Source organism: Diadema antillarum, unplaced genomic scaffold (genome assembly GCF_040938485.1).
Source record: "Diadema antillarum isolate AM-2024a unplaced genomic scaffold, OU_Dant_1.0 scf00000191, whole genome shotgun sequence".
Taxonomy (NCBI): Eukaryota; Metazoa; Echinodermata; class Echinoidea; order Diadematoida; family Diadematidae; genus Diadema; species Diadema antillarum.
The window spans coordinates 404,246-431,560 of NW_027271080.1; the positions used below are offsets into that span (position 1 = coordinate 404,246).

Sequence of the window (27,315 nt, forward strand, 5' to 3'; positions counted from 1 at the left end):
TTAAATATAAATTATTTCAGATGCATACTATAAATCAGAATAAAGTCTACAAAAAGGACCACATTCCCACTATAGAGCTACATGCAGCATTATTATCAATATTTCACTACTATAGTATACTCCCTGCGAATGCAGGCAACTCCTACATGTCAACTATTATCTGCAAGATCTTTAGCATAATATGGTATTAAAACATTTCTCAAATAGTCAGAAAACAAGCAGCAAAAGCAGAGCAGCGAACATTACAAATTAGAATTGGGGGGTTTCGACTGAGGAATCATGCAGATACTTGTTGTTTTACAGGCAGGCACTTGTGCTTTACATACATCACAATAGGCAAGAATAATTCCCACACTGGGGAGACTTCTAAGAATCTTCTGACAGAATAATTCTGAAGAAATGTGTCATTTTTTAGCGAGATCCCTGAAGTTTTGCCAATTTGATGACTTTGCAAACGTGAAATCTAATAGAACAGACCAGTTCCCACTCTACAAAGATGGTTCAAATAACCTCAAATTTTAAACTTTTTAAACAACACAAAGGTAAAGCAAGATATCATCCACTTACGTAATCCAACTTGCTTTTATTCTAACAAGGTCCCTCGAATGTGTAGAAATATTCTTTCACTGTCACATATAGAAATCAACTAGGTGCAGTCCATGGCATTGTTCATCACAACTCTGTTTCTCATCATAACATTTTTCTCATATGACCTATATCTAATAATGCACAGAATTAACTCCGAACTGACTTGCTGGTCTGATGGACAGTTAGGATGTCCGTGCAGCTACAAGCATCTGGTCAGCCTGACTAGCTTTCCTTCCAAAGAAATGCTAAATGCCGTTGTTACCATTAAGTGTGACATCTTCACAAGTAAACATTCCTTGTCTTGTCAATAAAGCTTTTATATCAGCAGGTCACGCATTAAACAACGGAATAACAAATCTGGAAGAAGGGACTAAGTGGGGGCCAAGTCAAACCGATCATCTCTCCTTTTAAAGCCAGTTAGCTGAAGTCTTTAATTTCCCTTGTCAAGTGAGAGCTATTTGATTCTCCTTCGTTGGAAATACGTGTAATCAGAAATCATGCGTACACTAAAGCATACATTGTAAGATCTGCAAGATATGGATATGTGACATCAATTTCCATTATCAAATTAATTATGAGATGAACAAAACATATTTCTGGCAAAATTTTAACAGCATGTACTCCATGCCTTTCTCCTTGAAGACATGCAAATTATTGCACAAAATATCCTCTATGGCATTCACATCCTCTCTAGCCTGTAGCCTTTCCTTTGGCTCACATTACAGCTTGCTGTTGAAGTCGTCAAATCTGCCACTGCGCCCGCTTCCATCTGCAAATCGCTTCGCCCCAGGTACAGACTCCTGGCGTATGACATCGAGGCCTGCATTAGTGACAAGAAAAGGTAATCAAGACGAGTGATCACAAGCAGATGAAAATAATTATGTTGTTGCTGTTGTTGTTGTTGTTGTTGTTGTTGTTGTTTTGTTTTGTTTTGTTTGTTTGATTTTTTAATCCCATATTCCTATGCGGGTGCTCTGGGCCCATGTATGTTTTGGACCAAAATTGGAAGTTCACGAAATGCATAAGTTATATTCTAGACATTTCAATTTTAATGTTACCAGCAGTTCAGTTGTCCAGGTATTTCATTTCATTTCATTTCATTTTTTGTTTCTGCATGGTACAAGTATTCAACTATGATCACTTTCGGATTATATACACATGGTTCGTCATTATTCATGGCTAATTTTGCACATGAAAGGTAAGTCAATCATTGTGACAGAACGGAGATACGATAAAAGAAAAAAAAATCAAGGTACCCTACAGGAGGATCCCCAGTAAGCTGAGCTTAATATTGAGGCCTCATTTCTTTGTTTAGTACTCAGGGATATCTATAAAAAAAGATCATGATAATCAAGACAGCTCTATAGAACATTATGCATTAACCTTCTGGGTTCTGTTGCATGAAAGTTGAGGTCAAACATAAGCCCGTGAAAACTCAATTCTGATTGGCCGACACCTGAATTATTTTCTATTTAATTTTCTGACCCATCTTTGATTGCATTTTGTTTTTAAATGCAACAGGGACCTGTGCCCCATTTCATAAAAGATGTTTGGATGGCAACTCTTGCTGGAATGGCAACTTCCCATTGCAGCAGCCAATGAGGAAGCTGGATTCTTGTCATTACCATGACAATTGCCATTCCAGCAAGAGCTGCTATCATGTCAACTTTTTATGAAATAAGGCTCTGGACAACTTCAACAAATTAGCTTTGACCACTTTACATGTCATACACTTGAAACTGGTAACAACAAACTGGACCTACGATTTAATCAACAACCTACCTTGATCATGTTCATATTTGATAGCCTCGTCAAACGATTCACAGCTAAAAGTGTTTCTGAGAGTGGAGTTTCTGTCGTTCCTCATGCAGGCTTGCGGGAAGGAGGCAAGCTGTCTGGCAAGTTCCTTGGCTTCTTCAAGAGCTATGGTTTTCCAAAAGCATTCCAAAAGAATGTCAGAAATAACGTTGGCACTGATGCTGTCACTACAACAATAATATTATCATGAACATTATTAACCTGTTGAGGACGGACTGATTTTGCTACAACACGCATTTCGCATAGACACCTGCCTGAGTATACTCGGGACTCGTCCTCAACGGGTTATACATGTTTGTTTGAAAGGTTCTATGACAGTTACCCCATGGACAACTACCCTAGACCCTTCCCTGACCCTAACCCTAATCCTTGCTCTAACCCTGACCCTAATCTTCACTCTAACTTTATCACCTATCACTAACTGGTATTCAGTCGGGGCACAATCATCCTCAAGGGGTAATTGTGCTGATACGATTAGAACATTTAGAAGATGATAATGATGATAGTGATGACGATGATGATGATATCATAGTAACGATTGTGATGTAGTACTGCCAACATGGTTGTAACGCCTTCCCTCATAATTCTGCATATAAGCAGCACAGCTTTGATCAACGAAGAGATGATGATAACTAAGACAATTCTGCACTGAATGATAACAGAAGTGTACACACATGTCATGTATACCCTACAAAAGCCATTGGTACCATCTTTATATTTAAAATGATCATCTGTAATGTTCTGACAATGATCATGATGATAATGGTGATGATAAAAAGATTATATTCATACTATATACACTGATAGAGTTAAGAATCATGGAAGTGCCAGTGTGGCTGTTGATAGCCTCAATTCTTTGCTGTCGTTAGTTGCACTGTTATATCAGACCTTGCCATGATTAACCCATTGAGAACAAGCTGATGATTTCAATATATCACACATTTCTCATAGACATCTGCCAGAGCACACTCGCGACTAGTCTTCTACAGGTTACACAGTTATGATGATAATGACGATGATTGAGATGATGATGTTGATGACGACCTTGTCTATGGAACTCATTGTAACTCAACATCCATAGGGAGACATCCTACACCCATTCTCAAGGCTCTTCATAAAACGCCTTTTGTTTCATTTTAAGTTTGTTCAATTAACATTACACTTTGGTTGTCACTGTATCATATACATAGCAGGTTATGGTATTACACAGGTTCTCGTGCTTCGATAGTGATATGGCAGACTATATTAAAGTGAACAGTATGTCTTAAGCTTAGGGTTTGAAATGTTATTTTGGGAAGATCATAAGCCCTTGCCCCAGGAGCATTTCAGACTCACTAAACTAAACGTACCTTTTCCATCAGGGACCACACGGTTGACCAGACCAATCCTGAGGGCCTCATCAGCATCAACTGGTCTACCAGTGAGGATCAAGTCTAAGGCCCTTGACAGACCGATCAGCTTGGGGAGACGCACAGTACAGCCATCTACCAGAGGGACACCTGTCACAAAAATAAACCATTACACAAAGAATTTGTAATGCACCAACTTCACCTTGTAAAGAAGCTCAAGTTCAGACAGAAATAATCTATACAGAGCTCATTAAAACATTTTACCTGCTTTGGGAACTGAGAGCCACTTTTCTTTTGGTTTGCAACAACCTTTCTTATTCTATTCTTCTTCTTCTTCTTCTTCTTCTTCTTCCATTTCTTTACTTAAACTCTTAGATGTGCCATACCCAATCTCATATAATACAATACCAAGTGAAAAAAAAAAGAAAAAGTTAAGTGTTTGACTGGCTGCTGAAGTACAATGTATGTACGATGTGATACAAATGAAAGTGCATTACGCCACTTTGTTGCTCACTTTATACTCTCCTGAGCATTAGCGTAATATTATGTCTTAGAGTGCAGATGTCTTTACATTTCAGCGCTTTTGATGGGGGCCCATTTTGTAAAGTTTCTGATACTTCAATAGTTCCACCCCAGTCTCTCTCCAATACATTTATCTTGTAGAATAGACAGTAAAACGAAGAGTTTAAAAGTTACTAATGTGAAGATGACAACATCTGCAGTAAAATCTCCCCAAAACTTGATGGGCCAACTGGTCAATATCTTGAGCTTCCGACTGAGACTGGCTCAGGAAGGGATGCACAAAGGCTTTTTTTGTTGTTGCCATGTCAACCCTCCAGGCATTCTGAAGGTTAAAGGTTGATTTTTTGCTCTAAAGTGTAGGTCCTATGCATAAATGCATTTATAAGAAATGCCTGAAACAATTCCAGTTGGGTAACAACAAAAATGTGAAATGCTGACCAAAAAGGTTTGCTGGAAGTAGTGCAGTCTCAGAGCATAACTAGAAATATCACTTAAGGTGATTAATACCCCCGCCCCGTGACGACAGTCTTACCCAAGGAATGATCTTTCCTTGATCTTCTGCCATTTAAATGCCTTTACCATGGCAACGCAGCTTCCGACACGTCCGAAAAATATGTCTTGCACATCTTCCCACCAAGACTATTGTGTGTGCCACATTTCATAAGCTTTTGTCAAAAACTGAGGAAGTAGTTCAATCCACAAGATCTTTCCTTGATCTTCCGCCATTAATATGCTGTTACCATGGCAACGCAGCTTCCGACACGTCCGAAAAATATGTCTTCCACATTTTCCCACCAAGATCAAGGTGTGTGCCACATTTCATAAGCTTTGGTCAAAAAACTGAGGAAGTAGTTAAATCCGCAAGATCTTTCCTTGATCTTCTGCCATTAATATGCCGTTATCATGGCAACGTACTTTCGGGTACTGTCAAAAAATGCGTTTTGCACATCTACAACCAAAGGCACACATCTGTACCAAGTTTCATGGAAATTGGTCAAAAACTGAGGAAGTAGTTTGCAACACAAAATTTTCCATCATTTTGGCTCATAATATGTGAGCTGTTACCATGGCAACATACTTTTTGTCACTGTCAAGAAATGTGTCATGCTGACCTATATCCTAAGACAAACATTCAATATGAATTCCATGAGAATTGGAAGAACACTGATGAAGCAGTTTTGCCATGAAGCATTTTGCCCTATATTTTACCAATAACATGCCGTTACCATGGCAACGCACTTTTTGCCACTGCGGAAATATGTGTCTTGCACATTAACATATTCAGATGAACATCTGTACCTAATTTCATAAAAATTGATCAAAAACTGTGGGAGGAGTTCGCGACGCAAGATTTGTACCCATTTTTGCCCATAATATGCCGTTACCATGGCAACGTACTTTTGGGTACTGTCAAAAAATATGTCTTGCACATCTACAACCCAAGGCACACATCTGTGCCAAGTTTTATGGGAATCGGTTGAAAACTGAGGAAGTAGTTCGCGACGCAAGATTGCAACGGACCGACCGCCCGACCGTCCGCTGATTCCTATATACCCCCTTCAAACTTCGTTTGGCGGGGGTATAATTATCTGATTGTGGTTGCTGTGTGATGTTTTATAATAAATTCACTTACAATATATTATCAGGCCACAGCAGTATCCATTATGCGAGAGTACACTGGATGCAGCTTACAAGCTGCATGCAAGTCAAAACGACTACTAGGGCATGATTTGATCAACATGCATGCAGGGCCTATGAGTAGCCTTCTACAATAATGTGCATGCCCACTACTGACTAAGGAGGGCACTCCAAGAATAAATGTCACGTACCAAAATTTCATTACTTCAAACTTTTGATCTTAAAAAAATAAAAAAATAAAAAAATAAATAAATATTACAGAAAATCTATTATACAAAGTTTCTTGGTACACCCTTTCAATGTATTTCAAGCACATTCAAAATGGTGATAGACGAACACTGAGCCCTTCTAAGAACAATGCTTTGCTTGAGTAACAGATGTGCATCAATGATATTCAATTATTGTGCCCCTACCAAATCTTCTGTTGAAGATTCCCATCACTGTGCTCTTCTCGGCAATCCGCAGGTCACACATGATTGCCAGCTCCAGACCGCCTGCCACGGCATATCCGTTGAGGGCGCCGATCACAGGCTTGCTGAACTGAATTGCTGTGGGACCCTTAAAAAAAAAAAAGAAAAAAAAAAAGGTAGACACTTCGTTACTACGCTTTATTTACATACCAGCATTATTCACATACCAGTACACTGAAACTCAACCTCCCACCCCCCCCCCCCCCCCCCATTTTACTGGTTACATGAAATTGGAGGGTATTACAATGTATGCAGTGCACTCCCATTATAACTAACACAGTTATAACGAAATTCCACTTACAAGGAAGTAAAAATTCAGGCCACAACATTATCCACTCTATGTATTTTTATTGTTTATTCTTTTGGTTATATCGAAATTTCGATATGACGAAAGAAAACTGCCGGTCCCGAGGACTTTGCTAAACAGGAGTCCACTGTATTGGATGACAGTTATTGTGCCCTGCATACGATCATGCTGGAGACAGTAGCCGTCATACAGCCTGAATGCAAATTAACTTTGTCATTATGTATGGAGAAAATATCCTTGGATTCTGAAGACATAAAACATGATACATGGAGCATTATTCATCCACAACACAACTATACTGTTAATTGCATCCTTAGCTTGTCTGTGAATGCCTATTAACCCATTGAAGATGAGTCCTTAGAATACTAGGGCAGGTGTCTATGGGAAATGTGTGTTATACGTTGTAGCAAAATCAGTCCATCCTCAACAGGTTGAATGTTTTCTCATAAATTGATGCACTCATTCAGTGTCCATTATAAGCATGCATTTTGTGCTGACTCAGGTGTACCTCATACGCATGTCATTTACCACTTCTCAGCTTTACCTGGAAATGTGTGTAACAAGGCCAGATACTCCATAGAGTTACATGTAAACTACACAGACCTATGAATAGGTCATAAATGGAGCAATGCTGGCTCATTTGCAGAGGGAACACCAAGTACTGAGTGCTTTGATACACTTCCCTGTATTAATAACATTTGAGTAGGTAATGAATTCAGCAGCTTGACAGTGGAAAACTGCATGAAATCTTGACCAAGAATTGTCTTTTTTGAGCTCTGAATATTGTTAATCATATTGGATCAACTACTTGACATGAATAAAGGAAAATACTGCCCTCTTTACAGTTACACAGAAGCTGCATGGATATTATAATACATGAGACCAAAGACCAACAATAACAGATAATTTTCTTTTCTGTGGCAATACTAAACAAATAACTCATATTCCACAACAGAGAGAGCAAACAAAGAGACCCTGAAGTGCAGTGTGAGATGTAAGTAGGGGTTCTAAAGCAAGCCAAAGATAACCGGAATGCTTGTATGAGTATAAGGATCACTCTATCAGCAGTTGCAGTTGGTTCTGCAACACAGTATCATGTACATTTATAATTACATGTACATGACAAGGGCTTCAAATCAGATCTTGGGTGTCAAAGTAAAGCACCATCAGATTATGTTGATATTACATAAAATGAATCCAGTACTAAGTACTTTCTTATCAGAATATAAGACTAATTTGTCAAATTTTGGAGCCATTATTTTATGGGGGTATTTTCGGCATGGTGGTACGTACCTACATTTCATGTCAACATGTCTGTTTCATACGCACTTTCTAAACATCGGAAGTGACTGATGGTTTGCCTGTTCTAGTAATGATTACAGATGTTTTATAGTGCAAATATACAATTTTTTTTTTAAAGCTTTCTCACAAAAACTCAGAAAAAAAGATCATGAAAAAGAAAACAATGGGTACATAAAAACTTTAAACCTACTACTTTCACTTGACAACTTTGTTTCTTTTCTTGGAATTTTAGTCAGAAAGCAGGTAATTCTGTTGGAATATTGAAAAAAAAACAACTGAGTTGTTCCATTATGGCTATTGGAAAATGACCAAATGTGTATTTTTGTGCACTTTGTGATATACATTGTAGGATCATATTATTCTTCGTAGCCATCCCTCTGGAGAGACTGTCTATTTGGATGCACAGATCACTGTGTGAAGGGTCAGCATGGTCTCTAGCCTACCATTGGTCCAAGTTGCAAGGTCTCTGCTGTCTGCTCTGGGTCGAGGCCAGCTAGTTGTTTCAGATCCCATCCAGCACAAAATGTCCCCCCTGTGGAGTATATCATTCCATGAAGTGATATTCATTGAAAGACATTACTAGTATTGGAATTCCATAATACTCAGTGACAACCATGAAATACACATGCATAATGCCATTAACTATCATTTTGTTTTGCAGAGGTAAAGACCTCTTCAAATTTCTGTCATTTTATTGCAAAAGTGGAAATTTTCGCTATAGAGTAACTTTTATTGCTCAGCCTGTCAAGAGGAAGTTTGTGTGTTTTAAATTCCACAGAATCACAGACAAGGTAGTACTATGTATACAATGTACGGCAAGCAACACATTTCATGTGCTTTTAGTTTTATGTTAATTTTATTCTGTGTGAAATGCATTAAAATTTCCACACCACAAAAACTAGGCTTTTACAGTATTTGGTTGATGTGGCGGTCTAAGCAGACCATTTACACTACAACGTCACATTATTGTACAATTACTTCAGTAGTACATACTGTAGAATAACCTCATGTGATACAGTTGTATATCAAGACAAAAAGATATGGAATTTGAATTTGTTCTATCTGCACAAAACAGTGATCTACAAATAATTGCAAGCATACACTATGTACAAATAACATGACACAGGGGCGGATCCAGGAATTCCTTGGGGGGGGGGGGGGGGCAACTTTACAACAAAATCTTTTAATCAAAGGGGGGCGTGAGCACCCCCCCTCCCCATTTTTTAGATTCTGTTTGTTTTAACAAAAATTAAAGGGGGAGCGCGCCTGGTGCACCCCTGCCTGGATCCGCCACTGTGACACACTGATGTCATTATTGTGCTTTATACTTTAATATCTCAGATTTTGGGCCGACAGTTTAGCTTACCGGTAATCCCATTACCCTTCAAATTTTTGATATGCATGATACAGAATATTAAAATTTTGTACTACAATGTACAATTGTATCTGTTTAATTTATTTTTTTAATGGAGAAATATGCAGACTTGTGGAAGATTGTGGTCTGTCAGAGACCAGCGTCATAGGGCAAGTCCAAGATAAGGTCCCCTCAGAAGGCAAAATTTCATCTTTGCTCAATATTGACATGTTTGGTATCATTTTGAAGCTTATGAGTTGAAGTTTTGATTTCCGTGAAGGAAAAAGTGATATTATGTAAATTTATGCAAATTTCAAGGGCTTCATTTGCATAAATGTGAAACACAGTGTTACGTATTGGACATTTATAAAAATTCATATTAATTCAAAGGAAAGCAAATAATATTTGATTAATATGTGGACATAAGAAGTTCATCACATAGTTTAACTTGGTATGAAAATTTAGGGATTATGCAAATGATTATGCAAATTAGCTCGTGTCCTATCATGAGATGTCCCATACGTAACAAAATGAGGTCATTTTTTTAGGTTTTTTCTGAAATGGCTAAGGTTATTTTAATGCCCTTTTGGAAAGTTGTAATTTATTGTTTAGAGAAATTAAATACCAGAGAAAAAAGAAAAAAAAGTAAAAGAAATATTTTTTATTAGGCATTGAAATAATGTTACGTATGGGACAAATGCGTTACGTATGGGACATCCTCATACATATTGCATGTGAATGCATGTAGCTACAAGCTGGGAAGGTCTCTCAGTACACAAATGGTCAATCATCCTGAAGAAAGCATCCCAGCATTGTAGCTACTTTTTGAGTTATAGACACTTGAAACAATACATGAACTTGACCGAACAATTTTCAGAAAGGGGGAGGGGAAAATGGCAAAATACACAATGAAAAATCAGCATTAAAGGGATGGTATAGTTTTTTGTAGAAATGGGGATTCAGTTTTCAACATTTGAAGAGATGATTGGAAACCAATTATATGAATTACTTAAGAACATAAAATCCTAAGACTAGAGGAATTCAAAGTTTATGTGATGGAGATCCAATTTGAAATTGTTGTGATGTATAGAAGAAAAAAAAAGTAAAATGATTTTTTTTATTGCAAGTGATACACAAATTGTCCTTATTCAGTTTTCAGTAGTAGCCACAACAAAATTCATGGGTATACATACTGAGTTGTGACTCGAATCAATGACCTGACTGCTAGACAGATATCATATATCTACTCGATCACTGGGGTTCCATGCAGCAGGTATTGCTTATTTATTAAACTTAATATTTCTTGTGTCAAGTTGTTTTTTAATTGAAACTAAATGGCAAACTGCCCTTCATCAATGCATTGCAAGTAAACACTTTGAAACTTTAGTATTCAATTTTTCAGTAGTACTGTATCCTGATAAAAATAGGGCATACATACTCAGGTTGGTCATAAAAAATATAGAATACAACATGTATGATTGAATGTGATTATGATGGTAAATATCTGGGGAATATCGTTCCCTTGTCAATCTGGATCAGTATTTGAGTATAATTAATTTCAACTGATTCCACCTCAATAATTATGCAAAAATTTGTTTAAATGGGTATTTTGCAAAATTATTTTGCAAAATACCCATAAACATGGTTCTCCACACACTAAACGAATGGGGGACAAAGGGCATGCATACCCAGGTTGGTCATAAAAATATAAAAATATGATTGAATATGATTATGATGGTGAATATTTGGGGAATATTGTTTCCTTGACAATCTGGATCAGTATTTGAGTAGTTTCAACTGATTTTACTTCAATAATTATGCAAAATACCCATAAACATGGTTCTTCACACACTAAATGAATGGGGGACAAACTGTCCCATATGTAACTGTCCCATACGTAACACGTCATGTCTGTCTTTAATTAGAACCTGTAATTAGAGCTTTTTGCCTAATGACATGAAACTTACCTGTGATAATCTTGAGTGTTGTGACTTTCATCACAGTGAGTTACAAGTTGTAGAATGATATACTTTCAGAGAGTTTTGAGGTTGAAAAAAATGTTCAAAAAAACAAAATTTTTCTGGTCCCATACGTAACAGCACATATTTTCTCTTCTAGAATATAATTGTCTAGGTCATTTTTCTCAATTTTTTACATGATTATAATTCTTCTAGATATCAATCACCATGATGAAGTTCAATATGATCAAAGGCCATTAACACTATTTTTCAGGTCATAAAAGTCTCTGAATGTCCCATACGTAACGTGCGCGTTATCTTGGACTTGCCCCATAATGAAATTATCACCTCGCCTGACTTGCACCTACGTGTAAAAGTTTGCAACAAATATCATCAATTGTAACATATCATGTAAGATTCCACAACTTTATATCAAATTTTAATGAAATGTACATGTAAAGATGTTATACTTTTTATCTTCATTTGATTTTACTCTGATATCTAGCCAATATAAGACATTGGCACATTTGCATTTTAGGATGAGTATTTCTCACCTTTCCCATACAAGATGGCTACACTGAGACTGGGGTCCTCTTCAAACCGACAGAAAGCCACCTGTAGCTGCCTGGCTGTCTCCACACTCACAGCATTCCTCACATCAGGACGATTGATGCCAATCAAGCATACAGCATCCTCTCTGTCAACCTCCACCAAAGAGGCTGATCCTGAACAAACACACACAAAAAAATGATAATAATAATAAAATGAATGAATGAATGCATGAATGCATGAATAAATGAATGAATGAGTGAATGAATACATAAATAAATAAATAAATAAATACATGCAAACATACATAAATACATAAATAAATAAGTAAATGAATGAATGAATGAATGAATGAATGAAAAAAAGAAAGAAAGAAAAAAAAAACTATTCTCTTTAAAGATTATAAAAAAGGAAAAACTATGCAGGAATTACTTTTATTGGCATTTATCCCAAACCTAGCATGATACCCGTGGAACATTTAATGTATGATTTGTTTACAGGTAATGTGTCTGATTGTATGTTTGCACATGGTGTATTTGTGCTGGGTATCCTCACAGATCTACTGTTGGTAAATATTAATGAAGCTGTTATTGTTACAAAATTTTAAGAATATCTCTCAACAATTGCTTCATCCAACAGTGGCAAGGAAAAAAACAACAACAACAAAGGATAGATTCAGGCATTTTCTACATCAAATACAGATCTACAGTGTAGCCTACTACTAATCATGCAGAATCAGTATGACTTTTTTTACCTTTTCTTTTTGCCTTCTAGCTTGAATTCTACAGTATTCTACATAATACACGTGTAAGTCTGAATATTTTGGTTATGTCTATGGTGTATGATGGGTATTATGAATTTCATTATACGTTGTTTTTATGTCACAGATTGTTGACAAAATACAAACATACAAATGTACAATTGTATAACATGTCAATTCACATGCTCAGAATAAATTATTATGAACAAATCGATACTTCTGCGTTTTTGCATTGGCTAAAATCAGAAAGAACTGAATTTATTCTGTGAAATGTGCAAACAATGTCCACAATGCAGCAGTACAATGCAATAAGACTAGATGTCTATGCCAGCACAGTAGTTTTACACTCACAACACGATAGATTTAGACCACTGATACACCAACTTTAATAGTATTAAAAGTTTAGTGCTTATTTAAATCATATGCTTAAAGGTTGTTTATAAAACTCATTACAAACACCACAAAATTTTTATTGTGGCCAAGTGGGTAAAAGCGCATGTCTCTGAATCATAGTAGTGTGGTATGGGTTCGAGGGTTTGAGCACATGCGAAGCCTGTCACTTTTGCCTTTCAGCAAGGCACTTTGTCAACATTGCTGCTCTCCACCCAGGCGAACATGTATACTGTATACGCCAAATATTTCGCGAGGTTTTTATTGTCGTGAATTTCGCGAGTCAGGTGCTATTTGCGAAATTAAAGACACACGAAAATATCGACTCTGATCCCAATGTGGATGTGAAGTATGCCTGTACATTTATATCTCTGTTCAGTACAGGACTCCACGATCGTGAATTTAACCATTCGCAAAATCGTCGGGAATTCCTGATTCGCGAAAATTTAGACTCGCGAAATATATGGCGTATACAGTAAATTTTAAATGGGTACCCCGTACGATGTGAATATTTATGTTGGTTGATCAGCAGGTGTGTGTCTGTGAGATGACGACTGGCTGGGATGCTCCCTAGGAAGTGGAGAATGATCTCTGTGAGCATCGGCTCTAGTGCTGGTTGGAAATAATGTTATCCAGTGAAACTGGGCCAGGGTAATGTGCCTTGACCGAAAGAACAACTGGTCTGTATCTGGTAAGGCAGGGGTCGAAATTGGCGATGGTCCGCTGGCCATTGGCCACCCAAAATCATGTTGGACTAGCTACAAATCATAACATTCTGAAGTAACTAGTCCGTCTGGCTAGCCAAAATATTGCTTCAGTGTCAAAATTGATTCTAAGTAGTCCGCCTGGCTAGTTAAAAAAAAAGTTAAGTGCGACCCCTGTAAGGCCCTAAGGGGATACATTCAGCGGAGCAAAGAATGCATCTCTGGCTTCATAGAATCCCCTCCTATACGGAGGAGAGCTGATAAAGTAAAGAAAATAAAATAAAATGAAAGACTTCTCCGGATAGACAGATTTGTCTGTCTAAACGTTTGTATGTGCGTTGTTGACGCTTGAGCACTCCGCTCCACAGACTGGATTTGGCACAGTCCACAGACGTGTAGTACAAGGATTAGGTTTTTCTGTAATTAAACTCATACTTGTAATTATCACATTACTACTACTGCTAAATGTGGCATGTTCATTTCAAAGTGTAGCCTATAGCTTTCTGTATTCAATGGAATTCGGGTTCACAGTAACTACAGTAGAACAGCCCAGTCGTTGTCGCGTTTCTGCGGCGATTGGGCTGTGGATAGTTAGGTTCACAGCAGCACAGCAGCAATAGCAGTATGTGGGACTGCGAGGACATACTCCGCTCTATACCAGTGGCTCGAGAAACATTATCGTCCAAGCTTCCTCTGACTTAATTGTGAATTTGACATGCCCTAGGAGTTTTTCTCACCTGTAGAACACTGCCTGGATGTAAGAGCTCTTATTCCAGAAGATGGAAGCCTCCGAAATCGTTGCAGAAAAGCCATTCCTTTCTCGTTCCAGCTCCAGCCGACCCACAAACGATAGCAGATAACCGTCACAATTTAACATTACGCCGCCAGTAAACACGCCCACGATTTCGATTTGTGCCTCCTCCAAAGATCGTGATCTTTGGTGCCACGGCCACGCAGACGTACGGTACGTGGGCCCATCCAATGTACGACCACCAACCAGCAAGACGTACACCTGCTGCACCAGACAGGTCAGGAAGGTGGAAAAGGAGACCGGGAGTCAAAATCCTAATTCTGAATATAATACTGATATCTCTATAGCACATTATATAATTTCTTTAAAAAAAAAAAAATCAATCTTCCCTATGTGCACATTATCAAAATAATAAATGATTGACCGCGGGAGGGGGGGGGGGGGGGGGGGGGCTCAAATTTAATAGAGATGTCATTCAGCAAATACATAAAATTAAAACAATACATATCAACGGCTGGTTACGCTGTACACGTACCCAAAACACATTTTAATGAAATTGCATTGGCAGCGCATCTTTTCATGGATTCTGTGATACAACAGACCACTTTCACCGAGAACCCAGCTAACAATCGGACGTTTTATGAACGTTCTTGAAACATTCTAAGTTTGTTTATTTATACGTTTGATCCTGTCCAAAACATTTGAACGTCTTTTTGTGGGAAGGTTTTTGACGAACTTAAAACGTTTCAAATGGACGTGTGGTAAATTAAAAACGTATTCCTACGTTTAAACGTTGAAAAAAAAACAGTCAAAAAAAATATTCATTATTTAGAATTTTATAAGGCTCGCTGAAAACTTTTTGAACATTATACTACTACTATTTCGAGGGCATGTATTTGCTTTAGCCGATGCCAACTTGGGTTTCCATAAACAAAGTTGCGCCTCCAAACCTCTCTATCTAACATGACTGACATTATAGAAACTCTTTTAAGAACATTTAATTTAAGAACATTTAAAACGTTCCGTGGACGGTCTGCCAACGCGTCTAGAAATAAACCTTTAAAAACAGTCTAATAGAACTCTATAAACATTTTGAATGTCCAAAAAAAAAAAAAAATCTTCGACCCTTTCAAGAAAGTACCTTTCGTATCACTCTAGAACGTCAAGAACTGGACCTTTTAAGAAAGTCCAATGTGTATCCAAACGTTCTACGAACTTTTAGAAAACTTTCAACATGTTGTTCAAAAGAAAAAGTGCTATAGAACTTTTCAGGAATGTTTGTAATTTCTTATAAATGTTTTATGAACGTTTCCAAGAACCATGAAAGAAAATCATTTAAAACCTTTAAAACGAAGCGGGTAAAATGAATTAGGGTCGGTGAATTGGATATACTGTTATAAGATTATACAGGCACAATCAAGGCTAACATCTTTACATGGTCCTCATGTCCTACCACCTATATACAGACTATAGGATCCCTATACATCTTCAGTGGTTGATCCAGGCGCCGGGGCGCACCTACTTTATTGCCCCCCCCCCCCCCCTGCCCTTTACGGAATTCCTGGATCCCCCCCCCCCACCCTCTCATCATATTCCTTGCTGATATTGTGTATGTATCACATTCTTTTATATACACGTAAAAATGTTGTAATGCCCGAAGACATGTCGTGGTTACTAAGATTAATGAAAATACCTCTTCCATTATAGGCATTGTGAATATCTGAACAATAGTGTAAGTAGGCCTACATTTTTAACGCAGTTAAAAAAATTTGGACCCAGCATAGATACTTTAGATCTCAATGCATGTCTTTATCTATTTCCACTACTTTTCAAATCTTAGATTTCTTTACTGAAACATTCATAAAAATATGCATGAATATTCATGGTATTACAGAAAGTCAAAGATGACGTAGCGGACTTTAATAATTAAAAGCGTTTTGTGAACGTTCTGAAAACGTTTTGTGTTTGCTGGGTTGGGAATGGACGTTTTTAACATGTTCAACACGTTCAACAACAACAACAACAACAACAACAGCAAAACGTTCTTTACATATAGCGGACGTTAATTTTGTAACGTCCGATAATGTGAAACGTTTTGCAAAGGACATTTCATTTTTGTAGTTACTTTCGGGTTGTCCAAACTTTGCCGTTATGTATGTACGTTCTAAAAACGTCCGTTTTAGAGAAAGACGTAAAAAAGATGTAGAGGAAACATTTTGGAAACGTTATGTGATTGCTGGGAACCACTGTGTCCTGTGTGTGGGCGTTTCTTGTAATCGCAGACACGACAACCTGTAGGGGCCCCAACCTTTTAGAGCGCCATCTGTCGTCATATCATGAACTTGACTACACACCGTCTTTTGCAAGAGATTAAACTAGTACAGTAACTGTCTATAGACGTCGGGTGGCTGAGACGAGCTCTACACACACACACAAAAAAAAGAATAAAAATAAAAAATAATGAAAAAATAATAACAATAAAGAATAAAAGACTAATACTGCTTAAAAGTTATTGAGTATCATTATTAATGTTCGGGTATGATAAAATATCATCATTCACGAAATGCCCATGTCTTCTAAAAACAAACAAACAAACAAATAAAAACAAAGAAAAATCAATTTACCAGGAAAAACAGCCCCTGTGTCTGTATGTTTGTACATTTGAGAAAATTGCATATTTCATTTGGGTCTGCTGCACGCAAACAAATTATGAGAAACCTCCTCCCTCCCCCCCCCCAAAAAAAAAACAAAAACAAAAACAAAAACAAACACAAACACAAACAAACAAACAGAAACTGTATACTTTTTTGTAGAAAGAGTAAAGACACCTTTCAAAACTAATTTCCAATGATTTTTTTTTTTTTTTTTTTTTTTTACTCAATGGCATGATTATGCATTTTCAGTTAGGATCCTTGTAATTACGGGATAAAGTATATTTGCTTGTTTTTTGTTTGTTTTCAAAGAAAATAAATATCAAGTGGTAAGTCCAACAACATCTAACATGCATTTTCTCTTGAGGCCTGGCTTCTTATTCACAATCAGAACTGGTGTAAATTGGTGTAGACTACACCAATTTTGCTTCTTATTCATAATCGAGACTACACCAATTTACACCAGTTGGTGTAGACTACACCAATTTACACCAGTGTTGATTGTGAATAAGAAGCCAGGCCTCAGAAGTATCATATTTAAAGGACATGAGGAGTGTTTAATTGCACTATAATATCAGTGGAACACATTAGTGAGAGTTTGACGAAAATCAGACAATCCGCTCAAAAATCATGATTTCTTAAAGTTTCTGCACAGTCACTGCTGGATGAGAAAACTACGTACTACAGTATAATGATGTCATAATGTATGCATAGAGCAATACAGTGTATAATTTATGGAAAATATAAAGAGAATTCCACAAAATGTCTTCTTCTCTTTTTTTAAAGTAGGCCTACACATTCCCTCGATTTTTTGTTGTTGTTGTTATTGATGCATGTTAAGGGTAATATAATTCCCCTGCCTTCTGAACGAAGCAAGTCAAATGTATTTTTATTATGCAAGAAAAGTGAAATTTATGTTGAATGTGCTTTATATTTTCTTAATATCGTTCCACAGACATCACACGTTGTAGTAGTCTTCTCTGCCAGTGATGGTGGCACATAACAGCAACTTCAAATAAAAAAAAAAAATCAAATGGATTGTCAGATTTTCCCTGAACTTTTACTGGGGCCCATTTCATAAAACTTGTTATCAGTGACAAGTGCCACATTTCTATGACAAATTTGCTCTCGGCCAATCAGATGCAAGGATTTCAGTAGCTTGTCACGTCTATGACAACTTGTCACTGATAACAAGTTTTATGAAAGGGGGCCCAGATCTGTTCTACTAAAATATTGCTGCATTTTCTCAATCCACATGTAGGCCTATATAAAGGTGAAAAACGGTAACCTTGTCCTTTAAAGTTCTTTTCCTTCCACCATTATACTGAAAACAGAATTAGTGTTGACAGTGGCTCTAAACATTGTTCTTCAATATTCTTTTGGTTTTGGTCTTTGACTGAAGGTTCTATTCGACAGAGGGATAGAATCACAATTTGAAAGACACAAGAAACTATAAACAGGTCATTGAAAGTAACTAAAGAGAACAGAATTTAAAAAAAAAAGATTTAAAACAACAGTATGGATGTAGGACCTACCATGTTTTTAAAAAAGTCTTACTGGATCGTTTGCATTTCTTGTTGTTTTTCACCATTAGGGTACATCATACATCCATAATGTAAGTTCTTCTAGATTTTTTTATTGATTACTCTGTTGTTTTAACTACTTTCTTTATCAACAATCAAAAAATTACAAACAGATCATTGAAAGTAATTGAGAGAAAAGAATAGTTTTCAAGTACAAATGTATACAGTTATCCCAAAAAAAAAAAAAAGTTCTAGAATGGTACAGATGCACTACACTGTTCTGTATTTTTCCAGTCCTTCTGGTTTGCATTTGTTGTTGTATTTATTTGACAGTGAGAGAAAATGACCGACATGAAATCATCATTAAAAATGGTAAGGCTTGTCGATCACCACTTGAATATACATGTATAGCTTTCCAACTTTGTTGTGCACAATCACACTCTCTCCAGCAAGGCAAGGCATGTTATATAGTGTGATGTATGACGAAGTTGGTGCATTTCTAATTTTGTCTAGATTTGCTCTTTACTGAAGTTCTGATGTCGGGCATCTTTCATACTTCCACTACACATATTGTCACTGTAATGCTGAATATTGTCTGTCAGTGTGGCTGAAAGTTAACTAGGCTTTCCCAGGACTCCATTTCAAAATGACTGCATTTGAATCAGAAACAATGTTCTTATCAAATGATGGAATATGAATGCATGATGTATAGGTATAGTTGCAAGGTAATGTATAATGCATGATGTAGGTATGGGAGAATATAACATTTTCATTTGGTTAATGACTGATTTTGGTTAGCGATTTTGTGTGCACGATGTAGGTACATTGTATAGCAGCAGTTTGGATAACATTTTCATCTGGTTATTGACTGTTCGGCTTGGCACATACAATTTTGTAAGAACCTTCATGGATTGAATGTGTATAAATTGCATTCTTTGTTAAAAGTTTGTTATGAAAACATGACAATGTAGATGCTCAGAACTTTCAAAATATATTTTTGCAGTCAGTGACACTATGCTTTTATGTCTAGAATAAGAAGTTCTTTCTTTCATTCAAACAGGATAAAGTACTGTTCATGAATAACTGAATTATGAATACTCTACCATGTATCTTGTTTGAATGGAAGAAAGAACTACAGCTGCGCATATTCTATTCTTAATAAGGGAAAGAGCAAGAAACTACAAATGATTCAATACATTGTACACTCGACTGTGGACACAACTCAATTTCTACAAAGAACAACATCAACAATGCAATACTGTAACATGTTTGAAATTCATGCACTTTCAAAGGAACTTTTTATTCAAATTTTCTAAACATTTGCAGATATCCTGTGTGTTAAAGCACATTCAACCTGTCATTTTCTGAGGAATTGACTCAAACATCTGCATTTACATGTAATTTACATGTTGTACCAACATCTCAAATTCAATGTGCTCCTGACAATTTCCAACTTGTCATCGTACATTGCATGAATCTCATCCTTTTCCACATTTTAATTTTGATAGTGCTCACTCTTAATAGCATTTAATTCTTTTTTAATGGTATCTATGTTGTAATAGTTTTGGGTATGCCATTATGCCTCTAGGACAGCTTGCTCGGCTGAAACTCATCTCTTCTTTTTCGTTTTTTCCTTTCCTTTTCTTTTTAAGCATGGACTGTGTAATTATTTTCAGAATGCCCAACTCTATGGAATCTCATTTTCTACTCAACAAATACATACATGTATATGTACTGCCTAAGAATCATACTTGTACTAGTACAATGTACTACCAGGGTACATGTTATGCAATATGCCTCTCTTTTCTCTCTTTTTTAATTTTTTTTTTTTTTTTTTTTTTTTTTTTTTTTTTTTTTTTTGCAATGACTGGATGCTTTAGCTTCTCACACACTCACTTTTCATTTTTCTAAATGTAATACCTGTGAAGTGTCATAAGAACATGGCCCTGAATTTACTCATTTACTTCATTCAGTCACGGAGCTACACATGATTCAGTTAAGGATGTGGTGCAGTAACAACATGCTAAACAGTGGCCTACAATGTCCTTTGATATTCATGCAAATAATTGTTCATTATTTACTTTTAACATGTTTACTAACATAAACCAATACTCTACTGTCCTAGCTGAATAAACGGAATATCATTTCCTTTCTTTTTAATTATTATTATTATTTTTTATTTTATTATTATTATTATTTTATTTTTTTTGGGGGGGGGGGGGCAAAAAGTATGGTGACATTAATATTTGAACTTTAGCTATCATTAAATTATATGCCATTTATTTCAACCCTTCCAAACAAATCATATTACCATGAGATATAATAAGAAGATAAGTTCAGTGACCTTTATTCCTGGAGGGTTTTACTCCAATTCTGAGGACAACCACATTTCCTGTACCACACCTGGTTATGATATCAGCAGAAGATACACTGGAACTATATTTTTTTTTAAAATCTTCAATCATAACAATGAGATATAGGAAAGACAGACAGACAACCCTCAAACATAATGACTGTGGCACCATTCAGGGCAGAGGAATAAAAAAAGGGAATACAAAAACAAAAACTTGGCAAAGGGGAAATTACAAGGATGCGATTAAAGAGTGCATTCTTGAGGAACAAAAAGAAGTTAAACCTACTATAACTACCATTCATACTTCCATTTTCAGTATAGTGATGGTGGGAAGTCACGAAACACTTGCTGTCTCATGTAGCAGTTCCACTTTCATTACAATCTCCTTCATCTTAACCTCTGCAAGATACCGGATTTTATCCTAATTAACTATTTCCAGGCATTGCATGGATCAGTTTACATGCACAAGTAAGCACACTGTGCAGCCATCCCCTACATTTCCTCAAACTTGGCCAGATTTACCATAAAATATAACAATGATCACTGTTTGGCAGTTGTCTACACTCTGGCATACTCACTTTGCATTCTGATTTCTCACTACCATTACATACAGTGTATTCAACAAACCTTACCCCTTTTCTTGCCTTGTTCTCTGCTGACTCCCACACTGGTCAGCTTCAGACCCCATGCACTGGTCAGCTTCAGACCATACAAATTGAGGAAGTTGGCAGACTTGAAAATGTGCTGAACATCTAGGCCAATCTCGCCTCTACATTAAACTCTTTACACTTACAAGTCGTGTACCATTAACAAAGTGTTTGTAGCCAATGTCAACAGCATTTAGAGATAGTAGTCTTGTAAGGGTCAAGTGCTCAATGTTTAAAGCACAAGCCAAAACTTCAAAAGACACTGCCTTTCACACCACGTCCAGACAGGTCTGAAGCAAAGACTATCCATCTCATGTGATCAGTATTCGCTTGACGAAGGCTGATCTTCTGATACCGGCGATAGATGCCCAGTCACCTGATGCTTTCACTTCTTCATCTTTCTCATCTGTGGCCACAATAAAATGACAGTGATGAGAGGTGAAAAAAGGGATGGAAAGAAAGTGTATCCAAGACAATACATAAATATACTCTCAAAAGAAGTAAACATTTACCCAAATACATCACCTATATGAAAATGAACCTGTGAATGTGTTCTTTCCTTTTTTCTCTCTCTTTACAAACTGCACCTAAAAATTCCTGGTATCCAAAGGAATGACAGATAATGAGACAAGTGACAGCGACGTTAGTGCAGTCTAAGAATTCATATTTATTATCTTGAGCAAGTCTAATTCGGGAGTTTATAGTGTAAGAACATAACTCAATGAAGAGGTTTCCAAGGCAATACATAAATAAAGGAAATAAACTGAATCAAATACAGCTGTAGGCCTACCATAAAAAAGAAGCAGAATGTCACAAGAGTCACAACTGATAATCTTTGGTAATTTCAATTCATTTGAACTAAAAATGTAGACAAACACACAAGCATCCATTACGAAAAACATCGGTTTTCTCCATTACTCGAATCAAAGGGGTGGAAAGATATGAACATTAAGTCACCTGAGAGAATTCTATGGCTCATTGGTAGCCCTTGCATTACAGTTGTAAATCCCTGAAAAGAAATGTTAAACTCACTGCTCGTTGAAAACAATCCTTGTACACCTGGAACTCTTTTGCACAGTCATGGTGGCCAATATTGTCTCGACTCGAAGCACATCTTCCGTAAGACAGGGCCTACAAAAATTTATTCAGAACACATACCGGTACATCCGAATAAACAAGTCAAAAACAGGAAGTTTCGATCCTATTGTTGGGTACCAGATGAAAACACAACATATGAAATTACTGGTGTGTAGGGTCCATACTCTGCTTTTTCTTAAATCTGTGATATGTTATATGTTATGTGGAAACTTGGGTGGGAACATAGTAAACAAAAATTGTTCTTCTTTCAGTTTAGTGTAAGAAACCATAAGTTAGGAACTAAGACAGATCAACTATTATTGCACAGAAAAAGAGCAACTCTGAAGTCGGAAGAGGGGTACAATGTACTAGCTTACCAAAAAAAAAAAAAAAATCTTTTTCACCTTTTCCCTTGTAAGTACACTGCACAACTTCACACTATGTTCAAAATGCCTGTAAGAAATAGTCATGGCCTAATGGATACTCCAATGACTTAGGCTGCACATAAATCTTCACCTTGGATTAAAAAAAAATAATAAGAAGGTCAAGTTTGTATCCTTGGCATCAACATTTTTCTTGTATCACAGCTTAATTAAATCTACACATTTATGTAGCAAAGGATGACTGAATAAGAAGGAAATTACTTAAGTGTCTCTTTTTGCTATATCATTGAACAATTATAATTGTACCATCACAGGGTTGCAGGATATTTTGGAGCACTGGACAAGAGGAAGAGTTGTACAATGTAATTAGCACCACGAAGGTTGCAGAGCAGTGTTATTACTGTACAGGGTCAACATTTGAAACACATAAATTTTATGCCTCAGAGTCTACTTCTTTCAGATCTTGAAGAAAGTTCTCTTTGTTTGCCTTTGCATCTACTGAAGTCACTCACTTGAACCAGCTTAATTATGCACCTATCAGGCTATAGGCACAAAAAAGGTACATGTAGTTTAAACAAGATTTAACTTAATTCTTATTATTATATCGTACTTTCAAAGCATAGAAGAAAACTGTAAAAGAATTATCAAACAATTGTGCAAAATTGAAGACAGATTTGTACCTTGGCCCTGGTCATTTACACATATTATATATTTACTTATGAAATATAATATTTTTTTAATGACAGTCTATAAAATTTGTACAATCACTGTGTCTTGAAATTGGTATATTAAAGGGACTGTACAGTTCTGGGTGAGGTGAGGATTTAGCTTTTAACGTTTTGCGAGATACATGTATTCAGAAACCACTCTATGAGCATGCAATTCTAAGGGGTATCAAAAGTTTATTTGATAAAAATCGGTTTTGAAATGGCCGAGATATCCAAAAAACAAGGTGAAACAAAGAGATCCTAATAAAAGGCGTGGCCTGTCGTCTTTTATTTCTATCACTTTTTTGGATATCTCGGCCATTTGAAAACCAATTTTCATCAAATAAACGTAGAATCCTTCTTAAAATCACATGCTCTTTCATATTTCATCAGAGGTTTCTCATTATCTCAATTTGGAATGTTATAAACCTGAATCCCCACCTCAACCAGTTACTGTACAGTCCCTAATTTACTCAGCACTTTGAGAAAAACTGCCTTCTCCATCTGTATCTCACCTGTGATGAACACTCCGCAAGTGCGACTGGAAAATATGCCATGCGCTGCCTGGCTCGCTGCACACTGCTACTGTTCATGACCGAAGTAGATTTCAATGTATCCAGTACGCTGACTGCTTCTTGAGTTTATCTCTGTGAAAAAGAAAAGCAAAGAGAATGAGGCTATTTTGTTGTGACTGAATTGACAATGGTGACACGCGTACTAGAAACTACATGATGACGACAGACAACTCCATGTACTGCAGTAGTCAAGCCTTCTTCAGCCTGAATATACAAGTTGCATGGACATACACTGGAGGTTGCCAAGAGCGTGAAATATTAAGGAGTAATGCTATGCTCTGACCTCAACTGGATAGAGCACATCACCAGCATACATGTACTTATGTTCCAAAGCTAACAAGACCCTGGGCTTTGTGAGACGCAATCTCAAGATCTCTTCCACGAAGGTTAACCCATTGAGGGCGGACTGATTTTTCTACAACACGCATTTCCCATAGACCCCTGCATGAGTATACTCGGGACTCGTCCTCAACGGGTTTGAAGAGACAGCACATAAGACTTCATGTCAGACCAGTAATGAAAGTATGCCACCACCATCTGGAATCCCCACACCCAGCAGGCCATCAACATGTTGAAGGCAGTCCGACATGCAGCTCACTTCGTCACGAGACGATGCCGTAACATTTAACACCTCAAGTGTATCGGCCATGATTGACAGAGTGCAGTGGCCATCACTCGGGGAGTGACGCTGTACTGCCCACCTCACCATATGTGTACAAGATCTATCACGGCCTTGCCTGCGTGCAAAAAAAAAAAAAAAACAGCTCCACCCACTTCCGGGATCCATCAATTCAAGACAAAGAAGGGGCCAAAATCAACAATTGTCATCCCAAACTGCCGTACACATTACCATCAACTCTGAAAGCCTCAAGACGTAAGACCATGCAGAGAAGCTGATTATCAGCACACCATTAGTTGATTGATTAATTAATTTCTGTTTATTTTTACTTATTAACTGCTTTCTATTTTTTTTTAATGAAATGAAATTTATTCCACATACACAACTGTCTAGATGGTCTAGACTAGTATAGTGCACGATTATGCCGTATAGGGGACATTAGACTAGATATCTAAGCAGAATACAATAACGTGTTACAAGTACAAACAAAATATTATGACATCATTTTTTTCTTATTAGACAACCTACGTTAAATCACAAATGTGCAGGTGACTACCGGTACTAGTAGCAATTACATGTAGATCTACTTAAGAAGTACTGCTTGTAAAACATAGACCCCCTAAAATTTACTTTGTTTTTACAAAATACTTTTTCAAGTTTATTGAAATTGCATTCTTTATTTGCAATTATCAATTATCATCAAAGTTAACCATTAAAAATTTCTGCAACTTAGCAAGGTGCACTGCACTGCCGACCTCTCTACAAAAGTGACAGAATAATCAACTTGTTGATTGTGGTCGCTATTAAAACCTGGAATAAGTAGAAGAAGAAGAGTTGAGCCGAGCAGCACAGCATGCTTGCACAGACCACAGTCTGTCAGTACGTCAATCACATAGGTATCAACACTGCGGTGCTCTACCAGGGACTGCAACCAAAACCCGGTACCCACCTGCCTGGTTCAGTCGGTAGCAGAAGCAAGTAACTGGGCATTTAGTCATTAGATGATCTCGAACGACTAGCTACTAGGAACGTTACAGTCAATACAAAAGCTGTAAGAATGCTCCACATGCCGGACGCAGACGAAGGTGTAGCAGCGTCTGGTTTTGACTGTTGTAAGCTCTATGGAACGCCATTAAGGAAACAATACAAAATTCATTTCACTCCAGCCAATATTCATTTCACTTTTAACAAATACATTTCACTCACAAACATTGATTTTACTTTTTATAAAAATACATTTCACTTTTCACAATAATACATTTCACTTTTAAATTAAAATTCATTTCACTTTTCACAAAAATACATTTCACTTTTGAATTAAACTTCATCTCACTTTTCACAAAAATACATTTCACTTTTGAATTAAAATTCATTTCACTTTTCACAAAAATACATTTCACTTTTACATAAAGATTCATTTCACTTTTCACAAAAATACATTTCACTTTTACATAAAGATTCATTTCACTTTTCACAAAAATACATTTCACTTTTAAATACAAATTCATTTCACTCTTCACAAAAATACATTTCACTTTGGCGTACCATATCACTCAGACGAAACCATTTCACTGCGCTAAAACCATTTCACTCTGATAAAACCATTTCACTCTGATACAAAAAAATACGTTCCTCTTTTTTCCCGGCCAAAAGGTGGCGCCAGTCTGAGAGGAGTCACAGTCAGTGCCATGGCACTTAGCACTGAGCTGAGGTGAGTGGCCGGCCGGCCAGCTGGCCGGCTGGCTATGCAGTACCTAGATTTAGCGCGCTACGCTGGCGCGGAAGCGACGCGAGGCGAGCTAGCAGTCGACGGTCCTCGCCTCGGCCTCACTCACATGCCGCTCGTGCCGTTACATGCATACTACTAGAATCTACATCGAGAATTGAATCTACGCCTGACTTGCTGAATGATTAACGTGTGTTTTACAACGCTTTTCAACAGCGATGTTGTGGGGTAAGTTTGATGTCTGACTTCTTGTGATCGACATGCTATTTTTTCCTGTTCAAAATGAGTATTTTTTTGCCGTTTACTGTAATACTAGTATCTCGAAGTTGACATAGTATTTTTTCCTCTTTCAAAACATTCCCGTGTTTATAGCTGGCTGCTGACCCATCTAAAACGGGGATTGATGTGACTTTTTGTTCATCAGGTCGGCAATACTTCGTGCTTTACGCAGTGATCGCATCTAGTGCGGACGGGGACTTTTTCGGACCGTAAATGCACCGTTGTTGACGATCTCTGCGGAGGTGCAGGGTCAGTCCCATATATTGAAATTAGCGTTGTTCATTCGCTCAATTGGAACTTCGTGATATCGTGTGT

General features: G+C 37.1%; 1 protein-coding gene and 1 long non-coding RNA gene across 2 annotated transcripts; both read right to left on the minus strand.

Annotated features, from left to right (window-relative positions):
- Window positions 1-1,226: 1,226 nt before the first annotated feature.
- LOC139723447 (enoyl-CoA hydratase EchA19-like) lies at window positions 1,227-14,522 on the minus strand. Its single transcript, XM_071634692.1, has 7 exons — window positions 14,447-14,522; window positions 11,861-12,031; window positions 8,438-8,526; window positions 6,329-6,473; window positions 3,756-3,905; window positions 2,371-2,511; window positions 1,227-1,408 (listed from the first exon to the last, which is right to left on the minus strand). The coding sequence occupies exons 1-7, from the start codon at window positions 14,520-14,522 to the stop codon at window positions 1,308-1,310; spliced, it is 873 nt and encodes a 290-aa protein (XP_071490793.1). The 3' UTR covers window positions 1,227-1,307.
- A 6,392-nt stretch (window positions 14,523-20,914) lies between these two features.
- Window positions 20,915-26,097, minus strand: LOC139723448 (uncharacterized). The gene is made up of 4 exons (XR_011710355.1): window positions 25,945-26,097; window positions 24,317-24,448; window positions 22,667-22,765; window positions 20,915-22,040 (listed from the first exon to the last, which is right to left on the minus strand). It is a non-coding gene; the product is annotated as an uncharacterized lncRNA (long non-coding RNA).
- Between the last annotated feature and the right edge of the window lie 1,218 nt (window positions 26,098-27,315).

Coding starts and splice junctions, on each gene's coding strand:
- LOC139723447 (XM_071634692.1), bottom strand. CDS start 14,522: ATGGCTTTTCTGCAACGATTTCGGAGGCTTCCATCTTCTGGAATAAGA. Junction 12,032..14,446: donor ATCCAGGCAGTGTTCTACAG/GTGAGAAAAACT, acceptor GTGTTTGTTCAG/GATCAGCCTCTTTGGTGGAG. Junction 8,527..11,860: donor AGCCATCTTGTATGGGAAAG/GTGAGAAATACT, acceptor TATACTCCACAG/GGGGGACATTTTGTGCTGGA.